Here is a 20,483-nt window from a genome sequence, read left to right on the forward strand (position 1 = left end):
AAGCGTGAAAAAAAAAAGATAAATATTTAGTAATTGAAGTTATAATTATTTTAAGTGTTACATGAATTTTCTATATGATGTATCAATCAATTATAAGTAGTAAATTGCAAATTAGTATGCTTGCCATAAGTAATTAATAAGTTAGCTAATAGATTATAAGTTAACTACTAACGGGTGAGTTCTTAGCTTATAAGTTATGAAGTGATAAAATAACTTATTGATTAATTAGAAGTATTTAGTATATCTAGTTAATAAGCTAGTTTATATATATGTAGAGTGCATAAATAAATAAAACTACCTGAATTTTATCATATAAATACATTTTTGTGTTTTTGGGTAAAAAAATACTATAAGTCAATTATAAAACCGCAATTCAATACCTAGAAAAAAATATTTAGTATTTAATTATTTTCCTTAAATATTAAATATTAAAGTGGATTATAAAATATTAAATATTTAGTATTTAGTATTTAAAAAAATCAATTAAACATTCGTACATTTTGAATTAATCAACTCTTGCATTAAGTTTAATTATGTGATTATAAAATATTTTAGTCACATTATATTTTAAAGATTTTAACATTTTAAACCCTTATTACAACTATATAAAACAATTATTATAAAAGTAAACTTTATTTTTAAAATTATCACTTTTTCATATCGCAATCGTCATATTTGATGTGAGTAATGGGTAAGGTAATTAAGATGAGCGGATGTGATGTTTTAACACGTATAATGAATTTGATTCTCATAGATCGTGTTTATTTTATTGTCTTATTGAAGCTTAATTTGTTTAAAATCAATTTTATTTAAAAATGTATTGATTTCAATTTTGATAAACATAACATGTTGTTTTAACTAGGTGCTAGAGCGCGTGGCTTTTAACCACGTATGGGTTTAGGTGCACCTTCTTTGTTTAATTATGATCTTCTTTATGGATATTCAAGTTCTAATTTTTTTTTCTTTTTTGTTTAGTTTGCCACACATATATTGAGTCACATAATTGACTCTAGGATGAGAGGAAAGAAAGAAAATAATAGTTTTTTTTAGCTATCATCCCTTTTATCAACATTCAAATTATTATTTTCTTTTTTGTTTAGCTTGCCACACATATTGTGGTTCAATAGAATTTACAAAATAAACATCTATCTCTACCTATTTTCTATTTCACACACACATCAGTCGTCACTCTAGGTAAGAAAAAGATGGTGAAGAAGAAATTAAGAAAGGAAACAAATGTGGTGGAAGGTGGATGGTGAAAAAAAAAAGAAAGAAGAAGAAGAAAGGAAGAAATGATGGTGGAAAAGAGGGAAAGAAAGAGAAAGAAATGGTTAAAGGTGGATGATGGAGAAGAAAGAAGAGGAAAAAAATGTAGAAGGAGGTGTGTGGAGGAATGTAGAGCAAGGTGGTGAGAGGTGAAAAAATCATTCCAAATTTATAACTACAAAATACATGCATTTCTTATTTATATCAACCACCTTCCTCTTAGCACATATTTCATTTAAACAACCATATATCTCAATGTAATATTAAATTCAATATCCTACTTAAAATTTATGTTTCACATGTATATTTAATCAATTAAAATAATAACTTTTATTCTTTTCAGTTAAACAAAAAAAAAAAAAGACGAGAGCAACTGCTTTATTTTTGTTTGACTAAAAAATCTTTCACTTAAATAAAAGTAGGATCATAAGTAATTTATCTGTTTTTGCTTGAACAACTACTCAACCTACTAATTTAAAAAAAATTACATAAATATAATTTATTACTAGTTATCTATAATTATTATCGAAAGTTTGTCAGATTGTTCATTCTATTACCAATTTTATTATTATAAACAAAACTTTTATCAATTTATAATTTATAAAACAATACTTTAAAACATATTAATTATCTTTAAGTAATTTGTAAGTTAGTTTATATATGTAGAGTGCATAAATAAATAAAACTACCTGAATTTTATCATATAAATATAATTTTGTGTTTTATAGGTAAAAAAATATTATAAGTCAATTATAAATTAAACTTCTTGTTATCTTTTCATTTTTTGAAGCTTTATATCATTTTTTAATTTGGTTTAGTTGTTTTGTTTAAATTGGTTATTCTAATAAATAATAATCAAATTTAATTTCAAAATTAATTTATTTTCTATTTTTTAATGACATTGAATTTTACATTGAATTTCATTTTTATAGTTTCCATTGTATTCACTATAAGCGATAAAAGGATACAAGAAAATTAAATTAATAAAAAACATATTAAAATATAAGAGCTTATAATTGAAAAAAGTTGAAAAAATTACAATATATAAGTTAAGAGTAGTTTCTAAATTTTGAAAGAAATAATTTTAAATTATTTTTTCAAATACTTATAAAATTAATGTATTTTAGTTGTTTCTAAATTTTGAAAGAAAAAATTTTAAATTATTTATTCACATACTTATGAAATTAATTTATAAATTAAACAAATAAGTTAATAATTATTTTATTAGTTTTACCGGTGAATAAGCTCAATTTACAATTAGGGATGATAACAAGACGGGTTTTGCTATCCCATATCCATCTCCATAGAAAAAATTCATCTTCATTCCCATACCCAAATCTAACGGGTAACGGGTATAATCTCGTACTCATACTCATACCCGTTCTCTTACTACTTCAATATTAATTTTAATTAATTTTTATAAAATAATAAAAAATTACAGTAAAAGAAACATAATATTATCAAATATTAAATATTATCAAATTTGCAAATATTAATGAAACTTAGTTGATAAAATTTAAAAATATTTGTAAAAAAATATAAAAGGAAAACAAATATTCAAATTAAAATATATTTTAAATGTTTGTTTACTTCAATTTTTTAAATTCTAATGAATTTCTCTTTTATATAGTAATAAAAATTATAATATATCATTTGATCAAAATAACGCAAAGAACAAATAATAAACATAATAATAAAATTTTGACATAGATCTTGTATCTTTTGAACTCCAATATATGTTGGATGATGATAAAAAAATATTCATGACAATTACATTATATTTTTATATTGTAGTAAATTTTGGTGGAGAATATGTACATCCTCATACTCATCCCTATACCCAGTTGAAAAAGTCGAGAATTCCTCATACCCAGCTAATGCAAGGATTTCCCGTCAAAACGGAGACAGGTTCATACAATATCCACGAGAACGAATTTATTTGTCATTTCTATTAACAACTGTACCTCATGGAAGCCCATTTGGATTTTTGCGCTCCATTTTGGGTTGGATTGCAATATCACTCATCAAACTTACTCACAAAAATTTAAATGTAAAATAAAATAAAATAAAATCAGACTTCTACATATTTTTAACCATTTCTGATAATGAGGTACAATTCCTTATAAAATAAAATAAAATTTACTCAACGAAAATTCAAAATAAATAAAATGCATCATAATTTATTTCTGAAACTAACGGGAAAACATCATATCTGGTTTAAACAAATACCAATTTCAATTCAACCCAAAATTTTGATTTTCATTTCAGTTGACACATTTTGTTATTAGTGAAGTATAAGCAATTTTTAAAATCAGATAGCAGATATCTACATGAGGTGAGTCATAAAGTGAGTCTACTAGGGTTTCAAAAAGTAAAAACTAAGCGTTTTTTTTTTCATTTTAAGGGTTAAGCGTATAGGGTTTAACGTTTTTTTATGATTCTACTTCTTAAGTTCTTACTTCTTTTTCTATCTAATTCAGAAAAAAAATCATTTCTATTTGCTTTGCTTAAAGATGTTTTCACAATCATCATGAAGGATACAAACACTGTAAGGCCCACTTTAATTCTGTCATAGAGTTTAAGCGCCTATCTTAGTAACTTGGGTCTAAGGCTGGCCCATAGGGTGTCCAAAACTCCTAAATCAGCCTAAGCCTCTCAGTGTCCTTACTCTCTCCTTGTTCCCTCAACAGAAGCTTTGCTAGGGTTTGTCGCCACTCCGTGTCAAGCAAGTCCAACCTCGTTCTCTTCCACGTAAGTTGGTTCCCAACTCATACTTTTCCTCTATGGTTTGGTTTTTCGTGGTCATAGTTAGGGTTCACCATACTAAACCGTATTCCATCTATGCTAGTGTTCCCAGCTCGCGAATCTGCTCTGGGAGCTGTCGTACTCATTTGCGTAGGTGTCGGGATATTCTGCTAACATTTTCCAGGTAAGAGAAGTTAGGGTTCCACGTTTTTAAGTCATATATGCCTGTTGTAGCTTCGTTTTCGTGTTTAAAATGCTTGGATGCTGTTGTGATTGCTTGGAATATTGATAAATGTCGATTGGGTCTTGAATGCTTGGTTGTTGCACGAGTGAACAATGGTGAGCACTGGTTTTCTCGCCCAAGGGAGCGTGTCTCGCCTAGGCGAGACTAACAAAGGCTCGCCCAGGTTTTCTGCTCGAGCTGTTGCTCAAGCGAGGTGTAGTCTCGCTCAGGCGAGGAGGTCTCGCCTAAGCGAGAAATCGCAGAAAGCCATTGTTCCCACTTTTTGAGCTCTCGCCTAGGCGGAAGGAGCTCGCCTGAGCGAAAAGAAACATCTCGCATGAGTGATGCCTTTTATCCTGAGCGAGAACTAGGCGAGAATGTGCTCAGGTGCTGCTTTCCCCTCTGTTCTTAGATTATTGTCACATGTTTGGTTGGATTACTATGTTAAAGCATGAATTGAGTGATTTTGCATGTATTGAATAGTTTATGGGCTGAAGATGATGAGTTTGGTATGATCTTGGTATGGAACATGAATTGATGGTTGGTTATAAAAGTTGGTATGTAATTGGTATGCATGATAATTTTATGTTGGTTGGTGCGACATGATTTTAGTGTGGTTTAGGACATAATTCCATGAATCTCTAGGTGAGATCTCATGGTGGTACCTCATTGGTCAGGACGTAATTTCATGATGGTTTCGTGGTGATGCCTCATGGTCAGGATGTAGTTCCATGACCCCTGTTAGTAGGAGCTCATGGTGGTGCCTCATGATTAGGACATAATTCCACGAAGGTTCGTGGTGGTGCCTCATTATATAATTTGGTAAGGATTACATCCTGACATTCTAAAGAGTTAGTTAGTCTCACGTAGAGCGTACTGACTCGAGTGGTGAGAGTAGTAGGAGGCCCTAGTCTTTGGCAGGATAATGGCCTTAGATGTTTGAAGGCTAACCTTGTGAGCGGTAGGGTGAAACCCATTGGCAATTGGCTCTGCAAAACAGTAGAGGCCACCACAAGTGCAAACATCCAGTGAATCCGACTGATTATATGTATCCGGATAATCGTGTCTTGAGTCGTTGTTTGTCGGTCATTATATGCTTAGTGGATTTATGTACGTTTGACTTCTTAAATTGTATGTTCAATTGCATGATAAAAACATCTTTTCTCTGGCTTACTCTTTCCGTTTGTTTGTATGTTCTATGTGTGGTTTTCTCCTTTCGTGTTGTGTCTTAGTATTTCATTCTAAGTACCTTGAATATATGTAAGGAGTGACATGATACTCTACAACTTTACTCTTTATATTATCTTATATGTTTCATTTAATTAAACATGTTTGTTTATTAAATGAGACATAAACAGATGAGCATATAGTGCAACCTAGCTATACTATCATTCCAATTCTGCATCTAAATATTAGTTTGAAGAATCATCTTCAGTACAATTACAATGAAGCAAATGTTTTCGAAAAGGGCGCAAAGTACATCATAATAAACTGAAATGTTCAGAAATGGAAATAATTAACAATTAATAGTACAAGGGAAAGCGTGTTAGCTTATTATTATCAGTGTAACTTAAGAGTTTGATAAAAAAAAGTTCTCAATCTATAACTCATTTAAATATATTAAGTTTAAACCGATTGTATTTTAGATTATTTTATTTTTCAAGTATTTTATGCAGATAAGACAATTAAATTTAATAAATGCTTTTTTCATAAAATATATTAATTACCACCAATGAAAAAAAAATTAAATATAAAATAATTAACAATTTTAAAACATCAGTACTAATAATATTGTTTAGTCAATCTTACTTAATCTGTTCTTCGATCAATGTTCATTAATATTTCCATTAATATTTATAAAAAAGTTTCTTTATATATGTCGATCAAGATAAGATTTTATTAATATTGATCACAATTTTTTACTCTATAGATCAATATTATAAATGTTGTTGATTGGAAGTTTTTTTTTGTGTTTACTTACGAATAACAAATTTCTCAAGTTCGAAAAAAAAAATAGACAATCATAGTTATATAGATAGTATGTTAGTATGTTTGAATGAAGCATGAGAGTAATTCATTATTTATAAAATTTGAATTTCTTTGAAGTAAAAAGATATGTTTGAATGAGAAAATTAAAAAGAAATTGAAATTGAGAAATTTTAAGAAGGTATTTCAAATCACAAAAATAGTAGAATTTGAAATTCATTAAAAAAGAAATGAAATTAAAATTTTCCAATTTGTAAAATTCTTCACTCTTCAAGATTAGAAGTGTCAATTGGACCTAAACAACCTAAATGACCTAGATAGGTCGGGCCAAGTAAGCTAAACGATCAAGACGGACCAGGTAGGTCCGATGACATAGACAGATTAGGTCAACCGGCGATCAAGGTAGGCCGAAAAGACTCGACTACCAAAACAGATCAGGTAGGTCAAACGATCCAAACAAGCGCGACGACACAAACAGGTTGGACGAACTTGATGACTACACGAGCCAGACAAGCCCAACAACCCAAAGAAGTCAAGCGGGCTCGACAATCAAGACAATTTGGACAGGTCCAATGGACTGGGGGCTGAAGAACCAAACGACCCCGACAACCCAAACGGGTCAGGCCATCCAAATTTGGCCAAGTTGACCTACACCAAAATTTGGAAAAATTTAGTTGAGTCTGCATCGACTGAAATTTCGTTGAATATACCGAGTTAGCTCCAACCAAATTTGGCCAAATTGAACCGACTTTACATTGACCAAAATACAATCGAATTTGGTAGAGTCAACTCGATCAAAATTTGACTGAATTTAAATATTTTAAGTTGACAGTAATATTTATTAAATTTAATTTTAAAATTTCTTAAATAAATATTACTAAAATAAAATTTTATCTCAACAAAAATTCAATTATTTTATCCAAATAAGATATTGAAATGTAAAATATTTCAATTACTTTATCCAAACAGATTATTTAGCAAATGAAGAAAATTCAATTGCAAGAATTTCAAATACAATGTATTTTAATTTCTTAGAATTGTTGAAATACTTCATCCAAACACAAGATGCTTATGCTTTTCCATTGAACGAGAAAAACTAATGTTTATTAATGTCTATTAACATAAACAGAGAGAGACTTCAATTGAAGAAAATTCAATTACAAGAATTTCAAATACAATGTATTTCAATTTCCTAAAATTGTTGAAATACTTCATCCAAACACAAGATGCTTTTCCATTGAACGAGAAAAACTAATGTCTATCAACATAAACAGAGAAAGACTTCAATTGAAAAGATGTAAGTGCAAAATGATAATAGTCTAAAAAAATCCAACAAAAATAATCCTAACAATTTAAATAAAAAAATACCTCTTATGAAAAACCAATCTCTATTAACATAAACAAAGAAAGACTTCAATCGAAAGGATGTCAATGCAAAATAATAGTCTAAAATAACCAACAAAAATAATCCTAACGATTCAAATAAAAAAACAACTCTAATTAAAATCAATAGAAAAATCTTTGATAGCCAAGTATTAATTACCCCAATAATATCTCAATATTACAATTCTGCAACCAAAATTTATAATTCCAATGTTTTTTTTTTTAATTTCTTATTCAATCAAAATATATATCGTAACACATTTCAAATTTACAATAAAAAAAATTATGGAAAATTCTCTACCTTAACACACTCTTAAGCTATATTCCAACTCAGTAATTTCAAAGACATTGACAAGTTTACAAAGCAGTTCATTATCGTAAAAAAGAGTCATCATGATTCATGAATAGAAAAAATGATGACAGTGGCGAATCCAGATCCAATTAGCCATTGATGTGCAGTTATATGATTTTACAATGGTAAAAGGAAGTCTTTAGGAGCAAAATCACACAGCCAAACAAGGAGAAGGCCTTGCAATTGGCAGAAGGCAACTCAACTAAAGACTTATTCTAGGGTAGTGACCTTGTTATTAAGGGATATTCATACCCTTTTGAACATTTTAGAGCATTCTCAGCACTGTTTATTTGGTGGTTAACTCACAGGATCAATTCACATGCCTCCACACACATTCAGTGTAAAGTCAAAATCACAGAGATTACTTCAAACACGCATGCATGCCACATTCATCAATTCAAATCAACCATCCAAAATCAACTCTATAAAAATGGTATTTAAGCATCAGTGTGTGATAGATATTAGAGTTTTCCACCCATCTCAGGTTAAGAAAAACAGGGTACCCCAGAATGAGAAGGTTCCTAACATTTGAATCCATGATTTGAATCCAACATGATTAACCAGTCACCAAGTCACAACTTTACCACTGTTTCAGGGATCACCCTCCCCCAGTAAACAACCCATCTCAAGTTAAGAATTCTAACATAGACAAGTCATCAAGAATGTGCATGTTCTGATTACCAGTTACCAAGAGCATTCCTTACTCTATAATACATTGAACAACCCTCTAGCAAAAAACAACAGTAGTATAAAGCTCTGCTACAAAACCTCAACTACGATCACATCAGATCATTCATAAGAACTCGCAATATAACCGCAACAACAACAACCAACCACAATTCAAAACCATGTTCATGGCATTGAAGGTGTAAGCTTTCCCACAGTTAGGAGAACCCAAATATTTTCAGTTCTCTTCAAAACAACTGAATCAAGTTAAGGGCCTTAAGGCCTTCTGAATCTACTTTCAACTAAAGATAACTGGCCACATCGTTCTACTCCCCAACAATCTCCCCAACAAGGCATTCAACAATAAACCCTATAGCAAAAACTACAGAGCCAAAGAAAATACTCCAATTCAAGAGATGAAAACCAGTTAACCATATCTACAAAAAAAAAAAAAAAAACAGCTAAATAACACAGTACCTACAAATCTTCATTCACATTCACTTCCAAAACACTTCTCACGACTGCAACGGATACTTCCTTGGTCTCCCCCTCTTCTTCGGCCCAGTCCCGTTCGGCGCTCTCGCGGCCACCGTCGCCGCCGACCTAGTCACCCTCGCTGGCACCGGCGTCGCCTGCGCACCGTTATTCGCCGGTACGGGCATCCAATTCGGCAGAGAAGAAGCCGGTTGAGACGCGGGCGGAGGCGGAGGAGGGGGTTGCGGTGCAGGCACTGTCACCTCCGCCTCTTTCTCCGGAGAACCAAAGTTACCCATTACAAATCCCATGGGGAAGAAGCCCCAGCAGCAATAATACGCGTCCTGGCCGGGGACCAGCGGCGGCAGCGTCGGAACCGCCACGCCATGGAAGGATCTATCGCAATTCTGGCACCGTAGACAATTACCCTCGTAAACCCTAGGGTATTCATACAAACGGTAACAGTAGGGACACGCGGTCCAGAATGTTGAGTTTCTCCTGCGAGAACTTTCATCAGCGTGAATCTGGTCGCGGGCCGAGGCACTGTTGCGGGTGCTTGGTCCGGGTTCGGGCCCAGGCCCAGGCCCAGGCCTGCGGACTGAGAGCTTTTCCTGCTGGACCCATCCGGGGACAGACAAATCGACGCGGGAGTAGAACGAGAGCTCTTTGTCGTACACTGCCTTCTTCACGGGATCGGCAAATAGAGCCCACGCGTCGGCGACGAGCTTGAAGGCGTGGTCAGCGTAGGCGAAGCGGGACTTGTCGGGGTGGAGGAGGAGCGCAAGGCGGCGGTACTGTTTCTTTATGAGGTCAAGGTCGTCGGACCGCCGATCGACCTGAAGGATGGCGTACCAGTCTGGGTGGTTGTTGACGCGCTTGTCGGCGGCGAGGAGCACGTCGACGATGGCGAGGATCTGGTCGGAACCTTCGAGAAGAGGCTCAGTTTCCTGCGCGAGAATGGCGAACTCGCGCGAACCCATCAAATCACGGTTCTGGAGAAGCTTCTCCGCGATCCCAAGGAGACGCTCCGCTTCGTTGCGTGTCGCGTTGTTCATTCTGAAGCGGAGCGGACGATGAGGACAAGGGAGGTGTTGAAAGGCGCACACAGTGAAGTTGTTCACTCTGTAGCTGGAAGATGAAGAATGGAGAGTATATTTTAGGTTTTTCTTATATTTAACTTGATGAATTTGTTTAATTAATGTAAAAGAAGAAAATAAAATATTTTCTAGAAAAATATATTTTTCAAACTGATATTTACTATTTTCTTTTAGATTTTTGTGTCATGACATGATTTGTTATTAGCTATTTATAATTATTATCCAAAGTCGATTTGATCATCCATTATATTACCAATTTTATTCTTACAAACACGACTTATTTTATTAATTTTATAGTTTATAGAAAATTATTGGAAATAAATATTGATTATTCTTGAGTATTTTTAAATAGCAAAAGTTAATAAAAGTATTTATTTTACATTTATTTTGTTTAATTATACTTACTTGGTCTAGTTGAGGGCACGGTCCAATAAGACCCGATACATTCAGCGCACCCGCTATGTATTTACTAATCTCGACAGCACGATCTCAACAATTCTATATATTGAGTGAAATATTTTGGTTTAATATCAATCAACCACTTCCAAGTTTAATAACACTATATATATAACTTGCTCCACTCAGTTAAAGATATACATTATTTTCTAGCAAACCTATTAAGTCCTCTTACTTAGACATTAGAGAGTCTTTTGCAAATGAAGCCTCCTCCCGTTCAGACACTCGGACCATTACTTGGATCCTTCCATTTGCAGACAACCCTTCCGGTAAGAACACTAATATAATTTTACTAGTAGTTATAAATCATATGTGTAACCTTCATAAATCATACATGTAATCTTTGTAGTTTTTTTACTTCTTAATTCAATAATTCAATTTCAAGGAGCTATGTAAGATAAAGTAATCAATCTGACTCATACGAGTTGGCTCATCACAGGTTAAATCTAAAAAGGATCAGCTCAACCTGACTCACTTTTCTGTGAGCTAGAAATATTACAACCTAGTTCGACCTATCACAGTTGGTGGATTAATGGGTTGACTCACTTACGAATTATTTTTTGTAATTTATTTTTGTTCCGGTCCAGAAAAAGGTGCAAAATAACTTTTAATCGAAACAAAAAGAAAGAAGTATTTTAACCTTAGTTAATAACTCACTTAGGCCAAAATAAATTTGTCCCTTGACCATGGGAGTAACATTCTTATTTATAGAGTAATCAATTACAAATATTGAATTTTGTAGATAATACAAAATAACAAGAAAAATTATCTTTCTCAAAGATAATCCCAAATATCCCCAAAATAATAACAAAAAACTCCCTCAAAATAACTACTTGCATATGCACTTAGAGATATTTCCCGAATCCCCCGAAAATCAAGCTCCTTGAATATTGGATAGTAACTGCCTCAAAACCCTATTTTCAACCTTTGCAAGAAACTCAAATTTATATTGATCCCCTTCTACATATATCACCTCGCCATCACACTGATCTCCATCTACGTATATCACCTCGCCATCACACTGATCTCCCTCTACGTATATCACCTCGTTATCACACTGATCTCCTCCTGCGTATATCACACCGATCACCTTCTGCATATATCATCTCGCCATCACACCGATCTCCTACAATTCAACAAAATAATGAAATTCTCCTGCTAGACAGGTACACAGCTCTCCAACTTCTGAGCTTCCTCTTCTTAGAAATGAGGAGCCCATAAGTTGTCTTGTCAATAACTGCCTTTCAACACTCCCCACAATATCATCATTGCTTCTCAACCACTCCCTGCCATGTGTAAGTCATCATACACTTCCTTTTCAAATCACAATCAGCGCAACTCCCTTCCCTCTTTATCTCTTCAAACGTACAACCCTAACAACCATTCACATTCCCACTCTTTCCACGATTCTTCTACTTCCTTCACTGCTTCCATTTCCACCACGACATTTCCTTCCCCGGGTATTTTTCTCTTCCTTCCCTTATTTTATTTTGATCCTTTTACTTCTTCTGTTTCACCATTATTGATTGCCTTATGTTGGTTGTTTTGCCTCTACTAATTGCCTATCACTGTGATTGCCATTTTCTTCCCCTGTTTGTGTTTAACTTATTCTGGTGCCATCTGTAATATTGTATACCATGAGTACTTATTATGACTCCCTATATTCTTGGGCTCCTTTCGCTTTACGGAGAGAAACATCCTCCATGACTACCCTAACAAGGATTAGGGCGTTTAGACGCCATCAAACTTTATGTAAAAGCAACAAAACTGATGTTGCCATTACTACTTGCGATAATGATGAACCCATTTGTAGAGATGGTACCCTGTTTCCATTACCCCCACAGAAGTTCACCTATATGTACATAACTTTGTTTGAAAAATTAGGGTTAAGACTCCCCTTTAACACCTTCGAGAAAGAACTCCTCACCATCCTGAACGTTTCCCCTTGCTAGCTACACCCCTAACAGTTGAGCCTTCATCCGTGCCTTTGTATTTCTACTAATTCATACAATCCTAAGATTAAGTGATCACTCATCATGATCCATCACATTATCAAAATAATATAAATAAAAACACATAATTGGCATACATAAGACTCAAACCCAAGTCCTCTCAACACAACTAAGTACTCTCAACCACTTGAGCTAGTACTTTTCCACGTCATACCAATTAACATTTAATATCCTCAAGGTTCCCGCTACCCGCATTTATTAATTAATTATTTATTTAATGAATTAAATTTCTCGGGTCTTACAACGAGCGGGTAGGTTTGTATGTTCTGTGCTCACACTTGAGAGATGCTGCGTACAGGAGGTACATAGCTGGTGGATCACGAGTGTTGGACTACAGGCGGGTAGGTCCGTAGAGCAGGACTACGAGCGGGGAGGTTCGTAGAGCAGGACTACGAGCGGGGAGGTTCGTAGAGGTAGGACCACGAGCGGGCAGGTTCTTGTGAACATCATAAATCTTGAATCCAAGGTTAACTATTTGTGTGAATTGAAGGTTGAAAAGCCTTGGGGTATTAAGGTCTTGGCCAAGAACTAGCTAGGATGAATCAGATGGGTGTATGTATTTGATTCTATTAACATATATGTTTTTTTGTTTATAAGCTCACCCTATATGTTTGTGTTTGGCGATGGTCGTGTGATTTATCATACGGGAGCAGATGATATTATAGGTGATGCCGTTGATGTATAAGCGACGGAAAGAAGGCTAGTTGGGGGACTTGAGCTAGGGATTTTGTTATGCTTTCATTATTTTGTCGGATTTTGGAAATTGTAATAAGATTATTAATTAGCTTTAATTGAATTTTGGCATATTAAATAATGTTTTAAATTTTCCCACGTTTGGGAATAATAAAATCACGACGTTTGAATTTCAATTTTTATTTATTTATTTATTTTATTAAGTAATTTCCAGTAGAGACGTTACAAAGTGCCTTTGACCCAACTTTATTGGGCCTAATTAAGCTCAATTGGGCATGCACTGCAAGCCTAATATTCTTTGACAATGTTTAGTTAGTTTTTTCCTAATGTATAGTAGGTTCGCTAACATACTAGCATAACATATTTTCCTACCTGCATACTTGTCATTCACGAATATGTCTTAGTTAGTATACATATCTCTTCTTTAGCTGATGGAGCCGGATAGTTGACTAGTTTTGCCACTATATATGCGATCTTATGCGTACGTGGTACAATTAAAGGTCGGGTGCCTTGTTATTCGTTATACCGCTATGTATTTGGCTATGTTACCCATGGTATTTTGATTTTAGCAGCCATTTGAGTTATCGACTTCTCGGGTTGGCGGCTAGTTGGGTTAACGACCTTTTCGATTAGCGGCCAGTCTAGTCCCTATGGTAGATGCACAAAGGAAAACAAATGTATAATTAAGAGTATGATAAGATGAGAAATACCTTAGAGATCTAAGAAAAGTTTTCAAATATCAACTTAGGTTATTATTGATATATAACGAAAATGGTTTTATCGAAATAAAATAGTTCTTCAAATGAAACAAAAATTAATAATAATAGAATAAAGATGATAATTTTTTATGTTACCTAATAAATGAAAGGTTTATACTATGAAACACTTAAATTGATTGTGTTAAACATTTTCATGTGAAAAGAAAATATACAATAAACAAAAATATTAAAAAAAGTAAAAATATTCAAATGTGAGACATAAAAAATATTTAATTGACATATATCATTTGAACATAATTGCATAAAGGTTGGGATAAAACGAGAAATATATTGGAGATAAGAATGAATTTCATGACAAATATATATATATATATATATATATATATATATATATATATATATATATATATATATATATATATATATATATATACATAAATGGATATAAGGTTACTTAATAGACAATGAGTATTTTAATAAGTTAAACGGGGACAAGGGTTGATATGTACATCCTCATCCCTATACCCAATTGAAAAAGTGGGGTATTCCCCATACCCAGTCAATGCGGGAATTCCCCGTCAAAACGGGAATGAATTCAGGCAATATCCACGGGGACAAGTTTATTTGTCATCCTTAATTATTGGTGTTGTCCACAATTTTTTATATATTAATACTTATGGAGAACTTGTATGGGGTCCACATTATAATTATTACTTGTGTGAAGTATCAAGCAATAATTGAATTCGAAGTGGGCCTTGGTGTTTATTCTTTATTTAATTTGATACATTAAAAGAACGAGCTTTAGTTGCAAACACTTATTAGGTTCTATTTTGTTACCTTTTTCACTCATTGTTAGATATATGTATGGTCATCCGCATCGTCTCGTATCTAACCTTGTTATCCAAATATATTTTAAAAATAAGGTTTTGGATGTTTGTATGGTTGTCCACGTCGTCTGACATCTCTCAATAAATATTTTGGATACTCGTATGATCACTCGCATCGTCTGGTATCAAACTCTTTTATCAAAATATTCAAAAATAAGTTTTTGATGTTTGCATGGTCGTCGTCTGACATCCCCAATAAATGTTTTGGATACTTGTATGGTCGTCTGCATCGTCTAGTATCCAATTCTTTTATCCAAATTTTTTAAAGATAAGTTTTTGGGTGTTTGTATGGTCCTCCGCATTGTCTGACATCCATAATAAATGTCTGAGTACTTGTGTGACCTTTTGCATCGTCCTGGTGCTCAACACCTTTTCTTCTCTTAAAAAATTTCTAAAAAATATATAGTTTTCAAAAATATAAAATGCCAACGAGTTACGTAACCTTAATTCTCTATTACTTTTAAAGATACGTAAGAGCAAGGAATTATCCTTATTGGATCCACACAAAAAAATTGTTTCTTTTCTATATTATTTTCTTATTATTTTTGAGGAAAATTAAACATCTTGAAAATCACATTATCTTTGTATGTCTAGGTAAAGGTATCGCCTTTGGGCGGACATTGTAGGGTGCTAATACCTTCTCTACAGCACAACTGATTACCAGACTTGAAATTCGTTTTTCGAAAACCCTGCGTTTTATTTTATAGGTTTCCATAGTTTTTTCATAATAAACTATGGTGGCGACTCCAAAAAAGGTATTTTATTTTAAAATACTTTTATTTTTTTTGAGTTAGCCATCTCATCGCGATTTAGGTTGCTATAGCAGGCAATAATGTTTTCTCTATGGATTTTATTAAAACTTCCCTTAGCTCATTATTAACTCTTTGGCAAGTATACCAAATCCTACAAGTAGTAAAAATGGTAAGTCCAAGTATCATTTTCCCAAGGGATTTGCCTTTGTTTAGCTAACTATGATTATTTTACTAGTTTGAGCAATGAATATAAACACTAATTGATTCAAAATAAGTGAAAGCATATAACATTACTAAGCGTGAATGTTATAAAATAGTCAGGGAAAGACTCATTGGGGATGAATTTCATGACCAAAACTCTATGCAATCATCTAAACAATATATCTCTAACATACTTAAGCATTAACATCAAAGGTATTCAAGACCTACCCATTAGAGGCAAGTTCTAAACCTTTATGTGAAAAATACTAATCCCTTAGATATTTAAACACAAGATACACATTAAGAAAATATGTCTAGAATGACCAAGATCTTAAGTCTATGTCTAGAGCCAAACCTCTTTGTTGTTTTATCCATGTCAAGGTTTCAAAACACTTTCCAATGAATATATACCACAAAAAATGTGTAAATATTCCATCATGCACATAAATAATGAAGATAGAACACAAAAGTAATGAAAGATATTCTATTACAAAGAATAAACTACTATGAGTTTATGTACATTACATCCAACCCTAATGAAATGAAGTTTAACTACTCCTATACATATAGAACATAAAGGGAGCTTGAAATGGTGGAATGGATGATGAAAGATGGATCCTTTTTGCCCTAAAGTGCCTCAACCCGTGTCTTGAGTCTTAACAACGTTCCCCCCACAAAAAAGTATTATTTTCTTCAAGTCTCGACACTTCTATTGTTCTTTCCAAAAAGTGATTTCTTATTGGGCCATAAGATCCTCTCGCTATGTGAGCTCTAGCTTTCTTGACACGTTGGCTAGGTAGTCTCGTTGGGTAGTCACGTCTTCCTTGCTAGGCTAGAGCTTTCAACGGCTGGACGAGCGACTCTAGGTAACTACTAACAATTCTTCTCCAATCTTCCCTTTCTCCTACAAAAATTCACAAACAAGAAACTAAATCTGACTTTGAAGAATAATTACAATGTCATACATCCTTTCATGGAAATAACATAAAACACATGGTAAAGAGACAAATAAGAGGTTCTAATAAGTGTGAATAATAGGTAATTATTACACTTATCAACTCCCCAAACTTGAACTCTTTCATGTCCTCATGAAAAGCAAAGCTAACAAAACAAAAAGGGAAAATAAGGCCAGCATAATCAAAATAAATGGAAAGGCATAAGATATCAAATCAAAATATCCTTGTCACAAAATAGAGAAAAGTCGCATGCATTTCAAAGAATTAAAATGGCATGGCATGGTGCTTCTGTCAACATAAATCCTTAAGCCTATAATGAGATATGATAACCAGAAAAGAGAATCATTAAAGCTCACACCATGTCAGTGTTTCACTAAGCTCAAAAGTGTTTATCAAACACAACTCAAACTTAGCATGTCATAAAACTACTTCATCAAATTTTGCACATCATCTCAAACACATTTCACACAACTTGATTTAGATCAAAAAGTCTTTAAAGGTTGTAGCTTGGCTTGGCTAGAAGAAACATGGCTTTTCATGGATTCAAAGACACCACTTTTTGCATTGACTTTATCTCTCTTCTTTTTTAATTTTTTTTATTTTTAGAATTTTTGAGAGATATTCAATCATTACCAATGAAAATTCTCAACCAATTCTTCCTGAATAATGTATTTTTCTTTTACAGGCTCAAGGATCACAAAACAATTCATGAAGGCTAAAAAAGTTCACATAAGATTCAAATTCATGCATCAAGGGTAGCTATTTGGCCAAGTAGCTTCATTTCATCAGAACAAATAAGTGCCTTTCTCATTTATGATCAAGTGTGTGTATGCATTCGCAAGAATCATACAAAAATCAAATTCATAGCAACAACAACTTTCTCACATTCACCCCAAACACATTCTCACAACTCTCAAATATTCAATCTATTGGTCATACTCAAACACAAGTCAAGGAATTAATCGAAATGCAACCACATCCACATGTCTCACACTTAAATTTGCATGTAAATTCCTCAAGATCATGCAAGGCTACCATGGAAAGAAATTAAAGCTCCAAATGCCAAAGACAAAATGAAAGGCATCCAAAACAAGGCTAGCCAACAAAATTTGGAGCAAAAGAAAAATTGTTCTAATATCAAAGCAATAGTTCCACCATAAAATAAAGAACTGAAAGTAAAAACTAAAACAACTAACAAAAACTAAAACAATGAAAAACATTAAAAACACCAATCATCATGGCCTAGAAGGCTAAGCTCTCCAGGTTGCATTAGGGTCCTCTTGACTTCTGTGATCTATTTCTCAAGTTCCTGCTCCACCTGCTCCATTATCATCATCAATGGCCATCGTAGAAGAGAATCTTGACGAAAAAGATTTATTTCATTTTGGATAATTTGGCTATGTTAGAATCGTGCAACGAAATGATTCGCATGTCAACAAAAACCAAGAGGGAGGGTGAATTGAGTTCTTAATAAAAAAATGTGCTTTAAAAAAATTTTCCCTTTTAATATCAAAGTTTAATTAACAATCTTTTCTTTATTTTAATAACCACAATAAAATAAAGAGAGTAAGGAAGAGAAAATTGCACAAAGTATTTATACTGGTTCAGATCAAAATACCCTACATCTAGTTGTTAATCTTTAAAAAACGAAATTAACTCAATCACTAAAATAAACCACAAATACGAAAGTTTAGGGTTTAGAAAACACCTCTCTTGAAGCCACAAGAGATGAAGACACCTCCCTTGAAATCCACAAGGGACGAACACCTCCTTTGAATAACACAAGAGATGAAGACACCTATCTTAAAAGAGATGAATAAACACCTTCCTTAAATCACACAAGGAATGAACACCTCCTTTGAATCCCACAAAGTATGAATGACTTCTCCTGGCAATAACAACAACACTCAATCACTTAAGATCTCACTTGATGAAACTTATCGCTCTACCCATACTAGGTTTCCAAAGCATTCCACAGAGAATTCTCAAGTACTCAGAGTTCTCCCACTTCTGTATTTTTGCAAATGAAAACTTACCACTTTATTTATAGAAGCATATTTCAAAATTGGGTTAAAAATATGAAATGTTAAGTCATAATAGCTAGAGATAATCGATTATCACTTATGATAATCGATTATTCCAGAGTAGTTTCTGAAAAATATTGTTTCACGCTTATAATATATTGTCCTATGAGATAATTGATTATTCCAGAGTCAATTATGAAAATTAATAAAATACTTATGATAATTGATTATCATAAGTGATAATTGATTATCATAAGTGATAATTGATTATCACAGTGCGTTTTGTAAAAATAAAACCTTCTCTCAATTATTTGCCACTTGCATTCTGCCTTTTGAATCTTGAGCTACTAATTTAACTATTTTAAATAACATACACATATTATAAGACTTAAACAACTAAACTCTTAAGTCTTCAATGTGTCTCTTGAATCTAAGCTCCATGCATTCTTTAGGTCTTTAACATTTCCCAATGAATCATCATTAAGTTTTCCACATTTCTCCATAAGTCATCATCATCATCATCATCATCATCATCATCATCAAAACTCCTTATTGATGCAAGATGTCTATATTCTTCTTTTGTCAATAGGTTAGCCATGGTGAGTTGAGCCAAGGAATGGTGAATGAGGTAGAGGAAGGAAGACTAACCCTAAAATATGACTATAATGCACAAATACTACAAAATGCTTTGAAAGAATAAGTATTTAAAACTGCAATTCAAAATTTAGAAAAAATAATTAGTATTTAATTATTTGTATTAAATGTTGAACAGAAGTAATATTCATTCAATACAAGTGTGTACATTAATACAATATTAAATCTAAATAAATTTATTAAAATAAAATAAAAAAGAGTCAATTAAAAATACATAAATTTTGAACCAATCACCATATATTTTAAAGATTTTAACATTTTAAACATTTATTCCAACTTTCTAAAAAAATTATTCTGGAAGTAAACTTTAATTTTAAAATTACAATTTTCTATATTGCAATCATATCTGAGTGATGGGTAGTTGTAACTAAGGTGAGCGAATATGATGTTTTAATTTTAACTAAAAATGTAGTGATTTCAATTTTATTAAATGAAAAATGTTGTCTTAGCTTAGTGGTAGAGTGCGTGGCTTTTAACCACGTGGTCGTGGATTTGATCCCCACAGACGATGTCATTTATTAATGCTTTATAATTATTTTTTCACATAGCACAAATTTAATAATTTACTTAATTTTTTTTCACATTTATATTGAATCAATTAAACAAATAAGTTTTTTTTTTCTTTTCACTTAAACAAAAATAAGATGAGAGTAATTGCTATAGTTTCTAGGGATGACAAATAAACCCGTCCTCGTGGGTATTGCCCAAACCTGTTCCCGTTTTGTTGGGAAATCTCCACCTTGACTGGGTATGGGTATGGAGAATTCCCAACTTTTTCAACTGGGTATGGGAATGTACGTATCTGCCTTGTCCTCATACTCGCCAAAATACCCGTCCTAGTTTAAATTATTAGTCAATTAAGTAAACTTATATATATATATACATATATATATATATATATATATATATATATATATACACGCACTTTCTATTTTTT

At 32.8% G+C, this 20,483-nt stretch overlaps 1 protein-coding gene and 1 non-coding gene across 2 annotated transcripts; one reads left to right on the forward strand and one right to left on the reverse strand.

The window, feature by feature from the left end:
- Positions 1-6,439: 6,439 nt before the first annotated feature.
- LOC114195643 (Chaperone DnaJ-domain superfamily protein) lies at positions 6,440-10,246 on the reverse strand. Its single transcript, XM_028086180.2, has 2 exons — positions 9,099-10,246; positions 6,440-6,868 (listed from the first exon to the last, which is right to left on the reverse strand). Exon 1 carries the CDS (start codon positions 10,148-10,150, stop codon positions 9,137-9,139), a length of 1,014 nt encoding a protein of 337 aa, XP_027941981.1. The 5' UTR covers positions 10,151-10,246; the 3' UTR covers positions 6,440-6,868; positions 9,099-9,136.
- A 9,739-nt stretch (positions 10,247-19,985) lies between these two features.
- Positions 19,986-20,057, forward strand: TRNAK-UUU (transfer RNA lysine (anticodon UUU)). The gene has a single exon. It is a non-coding gene; the product is annotated as a tRNA-Lys (tRNA).
- Positions 20,058-20,483: the final 426 nt, after the last annotated feature.

This window comes from Vigna unguiculata, chromosome 8, assembly GCF_037176805.1.
Source record: "Vigna unguiculata cultivar grain cowpea cultivar isolate G323 ecotype 2 chromosome 8, ASM3717680v1, whole genome shotgun sequence".
Taxonomy (NCBI): Eukaryota; Viridiplantae; Streptophyta; class Magnoliopsida; order Fabales; family Fabaceae; genus Vigna; species Vigna unguiculata.

Excerpts from the sequence above, each read along its gene's own strand:
- LOC114195643 (XM_028086180.2), bottom strand. The coding sequence starts at position 10,150 with ATGAACAACGCGACACGCAACGAAGCGGAGCGTCTCCTTGGGATCGCG.